The following is a 13,391-nucleotide window of genomic DNA, read 5'->3' as shown; positions in this document are numbered from 1 at the left end:
TGCCATCTTCTTCAGTCGGTCTTGCATACACAATATTACAATGTAAATGACTTTTAAATGAATTAACCATACATTTACACCAACTAACTACAAAATTGTATCACATTCAACTGCAATCAAGTTCAGACAGCTGTTCATGACGGCTGTTGAAGCCATGTTCGTGACGAGCGCCTCAGTAATGCTCGTCACGACCCAGGGAGGCAGTGCAATCATGGCAAACTCATTCAAGATTGCCTTCCCATACTCATAATCCAACCAAACAACCAACCTCAACCAATAATCAAAACTATTTTCCTACTAATTCAACATTCAAACTACCTAAATACTAAATCCACCTAGTAAACTCATTAGTAAGATAATTTTGAACCTAAATGGTATGAAACCCCTTATATAACTAAAATCACCATAAATAACAATATTCCTAACATATAATGTAATTAAATCATTTTTTTTTACCTAAATACCTACAAATTCTACAAAAAATTACAACAATTAATACAAAATACTTATATAATCAAATATCTACAAAATCAATACTACAACTACAATCAACATAAATTCAACATTTTAACCATATAATATAATTAAATCAAATTATTTTACCTAAATACCTAAGAATTCTACCAAAAATTAGAACAATTTATAAAAAATTACTTATACAACGAAATATCCACCAAATCAATACTACAACTAAAATCTCGATATGTATCAATATTTCAACCATAAATTTAAATTAAATCACATTATTTTAACTAATTAACTTGATTAACTACTCAATCTTTCAATAATTCAACCTAGAAACCTATAGATCCAAATATCTTTCAAATCAATTCAAATCTTCCATATACTTCGATTTCAACAATATTATGCATATATATCACATTAATTTAACTAAATAGCATCTATAACTATTAAATCATCCAACATTTAGGCAAAATAACTTATAGATCTACATAAATATCAACTCAAACAAGTCAGAAATTGAACAATTAACCATATCAACTTCAATTAGGATCTTTAGGATGGAAAAACAACGAATCGAGAAGCCTACGAGCACCAGAATTAACTCAAATAAGCAAGAATAGCCTTCAAACGATTGTTTTATGAAGAGAGAGTGTTTGGGAGGCGGCTAAGTGTATGAAATGAGGATTTGAGCTAGATTTTAGGCTTTTATAAGCCTTTAAACGCTCCTCGTCACGAGTACGCTGGGGTGCTCGTGACGAGCGAATTTATGGTGCTCGTAACGGGCATTTATACTTGCTCGTGACGGATGCTTCGGAGGTGCACGTGACGAGCGTGGTGATAGTGACCGTGGCGAGCGTGTGTGCGACAGTTAGTAAAAAAATATGTGCGACACTTAGCAATCGCCTAAAGAAAATACTTAACTTCACTATGTGTTCTTTTTTTATTTTATAAAAACCTCACTTTAAGTTGATTCAAACCGTAAGATAACTCTACTTAACTTTCAAACATTATCGACATGCTCGAAACTTGTTTACAAATTGTTTTATATTTCAGGATCGTGGGAGATTATTAATTAGGACATCATAAATATTTGGGTGGATGGTTGTAAGTATGTCTGTCAAAATCTGATCAGCTCCAAAAGTTCCGAAAAACCCGCATGAATACGAACTCACTGAAACCAAATTGATTTAAAAAGCTAATATACTTATTTGAATAAGATTCGACCAAAACCAATTAAACTAGAACCCAAAATAGCTCGAAAAAATAAACATGTAATTAGTCCAAAAATCCGATATAACCCAATCCGATGTAACCTGAAAACCCGAAGTAACCCGACCTGAAATAACTCGAACTTGTCCGTAATTAAACCCGGTAGTGTCAAACTAGAAGTAAGTCGTTAACTTTTGTTTTTTATCGTTCAATTTAATCGAGAAAGATAACTTTGTACTATTAAGTTAAAAAACCGAACAACACCCGAATTAAACCACACCGAATTGACCTGACCCAAAACTGATTTGAATTGGCCCGATCCAAAATGATCTGAATCGGCCGATGAACTTCATTTAATTTGTCCAAAACCCGAATTAGTCTAGCCGAAATTTATTGGATAAATCTGTTCTTGTGCAAAATTTTTATATCAGACCGACCCATTTCGATATATAGATCGATTTAAATTATTAAATATCTTGATCTCATTCCGATTTATCTGGCCCGAATCATGAGAAGTTAACCTCCTTTATTGGCGAGAGTACTCCATTAACGAGTGATCGGTATTGAAATAGACGAAGATAATGAGCTTAGAAAACAATAATCTAATTCAACTCTGATAACCCAACTCCAAAAGAGACTGGTTTCAATTTCCCCATATGGCTTTTCAAACAGCCCTAAACTAGAAGGTCTATCTAATTAAGGTTTGGGGCTAATGGCGGTCATAACGCCACGAGCCAGGTAACCAATTTCCTCACCTCCTCCGTCTCTATCCTATCGTTTGCTCTGTTCTCGCTCTTCTCTTCCTGTTGTCAACAGTTGTCTGTTTGCTGCTCCTTTTGGTAGCTGTTCCAACCTGATTATGAAGGTGAAGAGGGCGGCGTCCGGGGAGAAGGACAGTGGAAGACTGAAGCTTAAAACGACGACGTCCAAGACTAAAAAGAGGAGCAATGCTATCCTCAAGAAGATTGAAGCGCATAAACCCAAGAAGCCTCCCACTGCTTTCTTCTTCTTTCTGTAAAACCCTAATCTCTTCACTCTTGCTCATTTTTGAAACAAATTAAATTCGGCTGTGGAATTGTATGGTCTTTTCTGCTGTCGTCAAATTAGGATATCAATCTGTCATTGATTCTAGGGGATTGTTGAGTGAGGAATCTGTGAACAAGAAAGAGTTGCATTACGATATTTACTGAACTATGAATTAAACTCGCTTAAAGTTGATTCCTGCACTTCACTCATTGCTGTTCTTCTAAATCACTTGATTAACCATGAATAGTTAAGTTTTGGACATTACTAGCTAGCTTGTGTCTTTGCTCTTAATCCAAGATACTTTGTTTGCTGAATGATCTGGCTGCAACAGTTATTCATACATACATAATCATCACCTAAACTTGCTGCTGTATGCTTTGTTAGGGATGACTTCCGTAAAGATTTTCAAAAGCAAAACCCAGAAGTCAAGAACATGCGCGACGTATGTAGAAAGAAAAAAACAATTCAGATCAGATTACAGTTACTATTTTGAATGTATGCTGTCATGTTTTACTAATCACAAAGAGATTATCTTTTGATTAATTAGATTGGCAAAGCATGCGGTGTAAAGTGGAAGACGATGACATATGAGGTAAATTTGAGATTCATATCACTTTCTCTCAAGAAGCTAATTGTGCGTGATGAACAAATATCTTCCAGGAAAAGGTCGAATACTACGACATAGCAGCTCAGAAGCGAGTAGAGTTTGACAGAGCAATGGCTGACCATATTAAGAAGATGGTATAATATATATCAATCCTTTCTGATTTTTTTCATTTTGTTTCATCTGGCTTTTCAATTAAAATCTTTATAATCACTCACAGGAAACGGGTGAGTACGATCAAACATACAAAGATTCTGAACTCGACGAGGATGATGAGGAATATCAGTACTAGAGCTCCGTAAATATTTAATTTTGTAATTGAACAGCTCCATTTTATCTACGAGATTCTGCACTTATTTCTAATTTGATAGCATCTCTTCTAAAATGCTCTATATGCCGAATTCCTCTCATCTTCCGTATCCACCTTGTTGGTTGACACACCCAATGAATTAGCGATGCTTCGTACCTCTGCAATCATGGCTAATACATCGTTGAGCTTGTTAATTGCAGAACCCACTCCCTGTTTCATCCAATAATCACTAATTTTAACCACTAATCTTCAAAATTACAAATCAGAAGTTAAAATGAAAAACTTACAACTCCTGCTGCTCCGGCTGTGATGGCCATTGGAGCAGTGACAGCACTCAAACCGGAAGAACACATGACCGGAATCTTCACTGCCCGTGAGATTGAATATGCAGCTGCCAAACTAGGTGTTGCCTGAATTTTTTTTTCTTTCTTCTGTTAGAAACAAGAAATTGAGAGGTTCAATATCTAAAATGAAAAAACTTTACCTTCTCAATGAGACCAAGAACTCCTGGTTTTGTAGGGCTAGAGCACTTCCCTCCTTCGGTCTGGATAATGTCTGCTCCTTCCTCTTCCAAGAGCTCTCCTAGCCTTACCTGTACTTGATCATTACACATTGTAAATGCAAGCTGTTGAGTGTGTAAAAATGGAGTATGCGTTAGGCAACCTGATCAGGGAGACAGAGGGTGTGAGGCACTGTAACTGAGAGTACTATAGATGGAAGAATCCTCCTGGTATCCCTTGTAAGATTCAGTATCTGCAACCAGTGACGGATCCAGGAATTGTAATAACTGAGGGCTAAAATATCGGTGATGGAAATTTATTCCCGGCTTTGCCGGATATATTTTTTAAGACATATTTTTAGTGGAAATATAATATCATCAGATAAACCGTAAATCATTATAAATTATTCATACATAAAAATGAACAAATCCACCAAATCACCTCTAATTTTTTAATTATTGGATGAAATTTAATGTATAGAAAAATTTATTATGAAATTTATCCAAATTAATTGTAAAATTATACTCCCTTCGTATAAAAAAATTATCATTTTAGCCTATTGTACAACTATTAAGAAAATAAAAAATGGACCAGAATATCTCTACTTAATTGATTAAGATACATTGAATACATCTATTTAGTCCATTAGTGCATTTAATTCGTAGGGTTTTTTTGTGAAAAAAATCGAACCAAAATAACTAGAATGACTATTTTTTTATAAAAAATTGAAGGTTAAAATGACAGTTTTTGTAATAAGTAGGGATACATAATAATGATAATAAAAATGCAAAAAAAAAAACAATTTTTTGTTAGAAACATGGGGCTAAGTGCCCTATGTGCATCTGCTCATGTGTGCAACCACAACATTAATAACATGTATTCCACATCAGAAATTAGGAGATAAAGTGTGTAGTATATATTAAGCTTGTACGTTGGGTCAGATTGTGCGTACACGAATAGTTTGACATGGTTCAAATGTCAACTGGGTCAGGTGAGATCCGTTACACTTATAAGAATGTGGTGAGACAGTATCCCACACGAGAAGTTGGGAGATAAAGTGTCTAGTATATAGATTAACTAATATGATAAATAAAGATACATTAGTGAAGGATTTTATGACCTGTTGTATGGGTTTACCATCCATTTTTATGGTTTTATTATTCTATAAGAAGAAGGCTAAGATTACCTCATCGGGCGAGAAAAGTCTGCCTGTCTCATAGAAGGAATCATAGTTTCCAATCTCCACCATTGTAGCTCCAGCTTCAACGGCTGCTGTAAATGCGTGAGGATCCACCGACGAAACACAAATCTGTAAACATCCAAATCGAAGATGTGGTTAACGGATTTATGAACATAATCATCGTTACTGTTTAAATTGTGCTGAATTACCGGAAGTGATGTTAGGCTGATGGCAAGTTTCACCAACTCATGATCACAAGCTATGTCCACGAGACTTGCTCCTCCCTGTGTTTTCCATGAAATTTACTTGATTTTGTTTTAATAACTGATTGCCTGGTAAAGCTAGTAATAAAATAACAGACGAAGAATCTAAACCTTGTCAGCAGCTGATATAACAGCAGCCACGTTTTCCCTGTTGAAATTTTGCAGACCTGTGATAATCTGCAGAAAGAAAAAACGGTTCTTAATTGAGCTTCAAAAAAAGTTCATAGTGAAAATGAAAGACCAATAAAGGGATTGTAAATACACCTTGAGAGCTCTTCTTTCGTGGAAATCATGTAAGACAGCCTCTCTCGAGGAAGAAAGAAGGGCTTTAGTAGTGAAACCATATCTTCTGCTGCCATTACTGGCTGAAGAACTGGGTTTTGCTTTTGTAGAAAGATGAAGAAGATGATTGTTACCGTTCAGAGTAGACCTCAAGAGTTGTTTTTGACAAGGGGAGTAATTCATGGGTATGCAAAGAGAGGAAGCCATTATCTCTGTTTTACTCTCTAACTGAGCTGGTGCACAATGAAGAAGAAAGAGTAGATAATGTTTTTGATAGGTCCCAAAATTATATACTGCTTTGTGAGATATTTTCCGGCAACTATTAGAGGTGTAAAATGGGTCGAATTTGGGAGGAAAAACTTCTTCAGATTGTTCGGGCCGGGTTTACCTGATATGATTGCCATTTATTTATTTGTTTCCTTACGTTCTTCTCACTTTTTTTTCAACACTATTTACCGGTTAAGAGAATTTTACTAATATCTCTCAATATAAAAATATAAGTAAGAATATAGTCGTGAGTGATCTTGTTTGATAATTTTTTGGATTAATATATTTAGAGAATTAGGAGGTGTGAAGTGCCTTATGGTGTGAAGTGCGAAGTTTCTCGGGTACACATATAACACGTTAATGTTCACATATAACACGTAATCGTTCAGTTCTAAGAGGATAAAAAAATCACCTAGAGAACGTAAAAAAAAGAAGAAAAAGTTCACCATTAATTACAAAAATATCACCGCGTGGATTCATTAAAAAAATCATCTATTAATCTCAGCCCTCCATTTTCTAATATAATGGTTCAACATTCTTCACATTTCACACCATAAGGGCACTTCACACTGGAACTCACCTCTATATTTAGATATATATACAATAGAAAACATGATAGCATAATGTGAAAAAAGAAATAGGAAGCACAGAAAAGTAAAAAAAAAAGGGCGGAGGGAGTAAGTTTTTCTCAATATATTATATATAAAAAAATAATATAAAATTATGTTACTTTATTCATTTTAATAAGATATATTCGTTTGATGTTTTCTAGGTAATTTAAGGAATTGTGAAGAAGAAATTAAATAGGAGAGAGAAAAGTGAAAATTATAATGATTAGAGGAGAGAGATAGAGAGAAGAAAAAAGAGGTAATTTAATGAAGAGAGATGGTGTGTAAAAGTGTGTTGGGATATGTAAAGTGTATTGTAAAAGTAAATTTTGGGTTTAAAAAATTTCTAAAAATGACAAATGGGACTTATATTTTAGAACGCCCGATTAGGAAAGAGGGATCTTAATAAAGGGACGGAGGTTCCGTAAGTACAAACAAGATTAATATAAGTGAACAGGAAAGGTCGTCCCAGTTTCAGGTTAATCTGTTCGGTTCAAGTACACTCTTATGTTAACCACCTTTGACTTCAGATTTTCCCAAAATATATTTTTAAGGGTGAACTATTACTTCTTCATGAAATTGCAGCCTATTTGCTTAGAATGTGTTTTTTTTTACAAGCAAACAAAAGGCCTATCACAACTACAGGCCTAAATCATCTGTTAAGATGATTGAGAAGAACTCCCGCACCGAGGGGGATGAATGCTGAAGTGACATAAACTCTTTCCTTCTAGAGTCCAAATTATCCACTTCACTTGATAAAATAAGTTGGGCTGCATACGCAATAGCGTTGATGTTGACTTGCTTTGAAGCCACAAAATCGGCCGCTTTGTTCCCTTCTCTTTTACAGTGTCTGACATCCACTTTGCTGAAACCTGCAAGAAGAGTACCAATTTCTTGCAAAATAACCAAAATCTCCCAAGGCACCTTACCCACCCCCTTAATCCCATTAATAACTATTTGATTATCACCTTCTAAGATAATCTCCCTATACCCCAAACCGTGAGCTGCCTTGACCGCAGCCAGGGCTGCCAAGGCTTCAGTCTGGAGTACTGTTTTATTGCTAATCCGAACTTTGTCGATTGCTTTAACCCTACCCATGTTATCTCTAGCAACATAGGCAACACAAACATCTTAGATTTACCCAAGTATAGAGGAAGAGAAAACATGTCCATGCATCGACAAACATTTTCCATTTGCACCAAAGAAAAGATGCGACAATTAGGGAGCTCCATGACAGATTCTGATTTCTTTCCAATGCCCCATCTCGATATCCCGATTAATGATATGACTCAACCTCTCTAGGTAGAGTACAAAGAGATAAGGTGAAAAGTGGATTGCCTAGTCGAACGCCCCGTGATGGAGAGAATTGGTCTGTCGTATCACCATTCCAAAGGATCCTCATTCGGGATGTTGTAATGCACTCCATAATACAATCATCCCAAGCATCCAGGAGCATATCATCCGATAAATTTTCCCAAATAAAGTCCCATCTAAGCATGTTGTAAGCTTTTTCTAGATCGATTTTGAGAAGCATCCACTTTTTGTCCTCCTTGTTGTTCTGCATCGAGTGAATGATTTCCTGAAACAAAATAATATTGTCAGATATGGACCTTCCATGAATGAAGGATTTTTTTGTAGGACCAATTAAACTCTGCGTAACAGGTTGGAGTCGGACTACCTGCAGCTTTATAACAATCTTATATTAGACATTTCATAATTTGACCGGGCGATACCGACTTACACCCTCCAACAACTTCATTTTTCCAATGAGCGCAAGATAGGTGTCATTTACATCGGGAGGAAGCTTTCTAGTTCGGAAGAAACTCTTGATTACAATAAAGATAGAGGGACCAACTATCACCGAACAAGATTTTAAGAAGATAGGTTGAAACACATTCGGGAGAAGGGATTTAAACAAACCCATTCTTTAGCAACATGCACAATATCCTCCTATGAGAAAGTCTGAGTCAGTTGATCAAGGGCTGGGCGAGTAATTCTAGGGAAGCCCCTTGTCGAAAAAAGAACGGAAGCCTGGTCAACCAAGGCGAGAAATACATGTTGCGGAAAAAATTCATTCATATATTTTCCAACACAATTGGATCCTCGACCCAATCATCATTAAGTGATGTTTTTTCTATTTCTTCTTATCATAGTTCTAACGTGGAAGAAAGCGGTATTCCTATCTCCATACTTGATCCCGTCTTGTCTGTCTTTCTGAAACTAAAGCTTTTCCTCTTGAGCAAGCGTTTTATCCATGTCATATTTTATGCATTTCTCCCGTCTAATGAGGGCGTCTGAAATCCTTGAAGCCATCTCTAATTGAACCGCGGAGAGCTCAGCACATAGTTTGCTCTTTATGTGGTGAATGTTGCCAAAGGAAGTTCGGTTCCATTTCTGCAAGTCAGACATCAGTTTTCCCAAAGCGATGTGAACGTCACAGAGTTGTCCCATTTGGCTTTCACTAATCTCCCAAAGCTACCATGCTCGAGCCATACTACTTCAAACCGGAAAGGGCGTCTTTGAGATCTATTGCAGTATTCCAGGTGACATTGAATAAAAGAGGTTTATGATCAGAACAAAGTTCTGGCAGATGTTTCACACAAGCCTCTGACCATTTTAGTCTACATACAGTCTTGGTAAAAATTCAGTCGAGCACTTGGAGATTCTATGTTGCATCACTTCACCTCTACTCCAAGTGAACAAAGCTCCAACAAAGACAAATTGATAAGATCGTGCTCATACACCCAGTTTGCAAAAGTCTATTAGTCATCCGACAATAACCCATCGCTTCCCTATCGAACCTCAATGGAAAAAATGGAATTGAAATCACCTCCAACGAATAAAGGCGCAGAATATCATGAAGGGCTACCCCTATTTGTGTCCAACATGCAACTCTATTAGATGGAGTTGGTGGGGCATAAACCAGTATCAGGTGAAAAACTTCGGTCCCATACCCACTTGAACCCAAATGTGCTAATTCTATTTCCATGTGATTTAGATGTCTATTGTCACTTCATTCCACAACAACCGGAGACGTCGACTCCTACCATTGGCTTTGATTATGCAGTAATAGGTAAAATGAGTCTTACTCAAACAAAATCATCTGCAATACCTGAAACTTGTGGTTCCCGAAAGAAATATGATATCAACTTTGTTGTGTCGTAGTAGATATCTGATGCTCCTTGAAAAACTCCTCTTCCACACTCCTCTAGCATCCCACATGATGATCTTCATATGAAATAGTCGAGGGGTTTGGAGCCTAAACCAAGCCAGAGACTCTGCAGAAACTGAGGGGCTTTGAGCATTATCACCCACCACCTACACATCCAACATTTCATCCTCGTCATCCGACTGCTCTTGACTGCCTTGTGAATCTTGCCTAAAATCATCTTATGAGATCATAAGATCTTTCTCGTCGCCCATCTTATTCACAATTACAGACAACGATGGGTCTTGTGATTTCTCACACCTCATATGGGGGCAAAAAACATGTTAATTTGGGTTTCAATCTCCACAAGCCTCTCAAAGGTCCCACCCCACTACTTGGCCCAATAGGAGGCCCACCATTTGGTAATCCGTCAATGGGCCTTGATCTTTTATTCCCTCTAATAAGTTGGGTCATAGTTTGCACACTCGGATTAACATACATAGAGATAGTTGGAGTGGGCTGTTCTAAAACTTCCTAGGCCTCCTTCTTCTCTCTTCAGGTTTTCTAGGCATGCGTTTTACTTTCTTTTCCCTCATTGAATCACCTTTTTTACAGGGTTTGTAGAAAAGACATTTTGTCCACATGCTTATCTTTGTCAACCTTAGTATCAGCTAAGACAGACCCCACTAGCCGTTACTTTTATTTTCTTCTTCCCTTGTCATTATCTCGCTCCCTGCTAGGGGTGCAAAGCTTTCTTGTTTTGATTATGATTCTGTCCTTGCCTAGGTGTGCCCCAATCTCCCTCACGTGGGTTTTGGGCACATTAGAGTTTCTTCCCTTGTATGTTTGTAGCATCCAGTTTCCCACCGAGTTGGCATAGATCGATGAGAAAATTAGACGCTCCACCTCCTTCCCGCCAGACCTTCAGCGCATGGTTCCAAGCTAGAATCCTGATTTTAAGGACTTCCAGATCCCGTCAGAGCATCTCTCAATCAAAATGACCATATGTTCCACAACTAATGCACAACTAATTAATTTCTTCATACGCGATTAGTATGAGTTCTCCATTAACCATCACCCCCAAGAGGTTTCCCCAGTTTTCTAAAAAGCCCGCCTAGGCGCTAGACGGCACCGTAATGTTCCGACTAGGATCTATTCCTTTTTTTCTAGGTGGTAGAAAAAAAATTCCCCGTCTAGGAGGCTACGCCCGCCTAGGAGTTACGTTTTTTTCTCGGCGGGGGTATGCGTTCTTTTTTTTTTGAAAGCGGTATGCGTTCTTATTTAGGTTATAAGTTAAAATCAATCACATCCTCTCGTTCGTCCCACGCCTACGACTCTCACCTCTCAACCATACCCCTCTTAACTGAAAACTTTGTCGTCCCTACTACCTCCCACTTCCATCTCGTCATGCCGTCACCTCTCATCCCACCGGTTGCCTCTCACCTCACCTCGCCTCTAGTCCCGCCTCTCACCCTCGTTATGCTCTCCCTGCCCCTCTTCCTCGTACTGCGACCAACGTCCACTAAGAGCCTACAACTGCAACTGTGACTTATGAATAATTATTTAATATTACTTACGTTGAAACATGTGTTGGAAACTATATAATTTTTGCTTGTTCTGGTCTTGTAGATCTTCTTTATGACGAATACTATAACTTGTATGAATTTTGGATGATTAATGAGCAAATTATATGATTATATTAAAATTACATAGTTAAATCATGAATTACTATGAAAATTGTGAATCAATATATTTTGATTTAGCTTTTCATATAAGGAAATTATATTAAAATATAAAAAATAAGTGTTATAATATTGATTCGTCTAGGCGCCTAGGTGCTCGTCCCCCCCTCACCGCCTAGCACCCACCTAGTGTTTTTTAGAACACTGGGTTTCCCCACAATGATCTCCACGCAAACTCTGGCATACTTCCCTCTCATGGCCTGCAGAGTGTTCCTATCGACCTTGATGACATCTCCCAATCTTCCCGCTATCGTTTCAACATGTTCTCTTCATAGTATAGAACTAGCATTGTTGAGAGCTGAATCAAGACGCAAATAGCGGTCAACTGGTCTTTGTTGGGGTTGAAAGTCGGAATCCACCGCTTAACCATCAAACATTTCTCGAAGATACCATGGTCCGCCATGATCCGCCGGTTAGGGATTCCTAGAAACCCCCTTCTAGTTTGAATCTAACAACCGAGTATCCATTGGTTAGATCCATGATGACCATCCTACCCATAAAGCGCCACATATCTCTTAGTTTCCTTTCAAGGGTTTGATAAGCCACCGCCTTACCTAGTAGTTTGATCACGACTGAGTTCATCCAAGCAAGTGCCAACCTGTCCAGGACCTCTTGAGGGATGGTGATAACCGGCATCCCAAGATCACCATTAGGGAACTCAATTCTAACCTTATCTGTAAGTGAGGGATCCTTCTGGTGAATTCCTCCTTGACTCAGATAATCTCACGTGAATTTCTCCTTATACAGGAGAAATATGAGGTATTTGGATATTCTGTAAAAATAATTACCATGTTCATCTACAACCTCTAGTGGTGCCTTGAGCCACCACTAGAGGTTGCAGCTGAACAGACCTGGGTGTAGGGATGGAAATGGGGCGAGGATCCCCGTTTTTCCACGGGGAATCCCCATGACGGGTACGTGGATGGGGATTTTTAATGGGGATGGGGGAAGGTATGTGTAGAAAAGAAAATCTCCGCATGGGGATGGGTATGGGGCGTGGAATGGTGTCCTTGTCCCGATCCCCGCCCCGACCCTGATGGGTGCCCCCGTGGGAAATCTGTGATGGGAGAGTCCGCAGGGAATCCTCGATGATAAACCCACAATTTTTTTCCCATGTCTTTAAACACTTTGTTAAATTATGGTGTTTTTTGTGTACATTGATTATATTAGACTTCATTTAAGTTTAATTTTTTAATAACTATATATCTTAATTTATTTGTTCCTTGGTAATTGTTAATTACCTTCATTTTAGATTGTTTTTGTTCATATTTTCAATAGATATGTAGCAAGACATTTGTAAATATAAGCTTGGTAACGGGAGTGGAAAATCCTCGATAGGAGGGGACCCGACAGGGACAGGTATGTGGAAAATAATTAACCCCCGACGGGGATGGGGACGGAAAACCTAAACGGATATGGAGATGGGGATAGTACCAGCCCTCGGCCCGAACCTGTCCCATTTCCATCCCTACCTGGGTGTTGTCGGAGTAGTAGGGCCATTTCGGAATGTGTGGGTATGGTCTTCACGATCCCAGGTGGTGGCTGACGCACTGGGAGAACGCCAGTCATTTGAAAGTGGAGGATCTTTTAGACATACTTTGTGAACTCCCCAAGAGATATTTCTTCAGTTAATAATTATTTATTGTTTCTCAATGACATCGCACACTTCTATCTGACGTGATCCGAGCACATAACTTCAACAATTTTGATGACAAAGATTTCATCTTATCGCTACATGAGTCTTTGAGAGTTAGGGATTTTCTTAAGATCATACGCTTTGATGATTT

At 38.1% G+C, this 13,391-nt stretch overlaps 2 protein-coding genes across 2 annotated transcripts; one reads left to right on the top strand and one right to left on the bottom strand.

Moving 5' to 3' along the window:
• Positions 1-2,386: 2,386 nt before the first annotated feature.
• LOC141249297 (uncharacterized) lies at positions 2,387-3,596 on the top strand. The gene is made up of 6 exons (XM_073669585.1): positions 2,387-2,412; positions 2,518-2,688; positions 3,085-3,142; positions 3,248-3,292; positions 3,361-3,441; positions 3,525-3,596. Exons 1-6 carry the CDS (start codon positions 2,387-2,389, stop codon positions 3,594-3,596), a joined length of 453 nt encoding a protein of 150 aa, XP_073525686.1.
• An 87-nt stretch (positions 3,597-3,683) lies between these two features.
• On the bottom strand, positions 3,684-7,812 carry LOC141249296 (uncharacterized). The gene is made up of 12 exons (XM_073669584.1): positions 7,683-7,812; positions 7,467-7,586; positions 6,463-6,518; positions 6,296-6,362; positions 5,822-6,072; positions 5,669-5,734; positions 5,504-5,578; positions 5,301-5,423; positions 4,278-4,367; positions 4,099-4,206; positions 3,902-4,024; positions 3,684-3,824 (listed from the first exon to the last, which is right to left on the bottom strand). Exons 1-12 carry the CDS (start codon positions 7,810-7,812, stop codon positions 3,684-3,686), a joined length of 1,350 nt encoding a protein of 449 aa, XP_073525685.1.
• Between the last annotated feature and the right edge of the window lie 5,579 nt (positions 7,813-13,391).

The sequence above is a fragment of the Phyllobates terribilis genome, unplaced genomic scaffold (genome assembly GCF_046119375.1).
Source record: "Phyllobates terribilis strain yellow unplaced genomic scaffold, ASM4611937v1 Scaffold_4482__1_contigs__length_60496, whole genome shotgun sequence".
NCBI classification, from domain to species: Eukaryota; Metazoa; Chordata; class Amphibia; order Anura; family Dendrobatidae; genus Phyllobates; species Phyllobates terribilis.
Note: the sequence above shows the minus strand (reverse complement) of the source record. Positions and strands in the feature narration are given on the sequence as shown.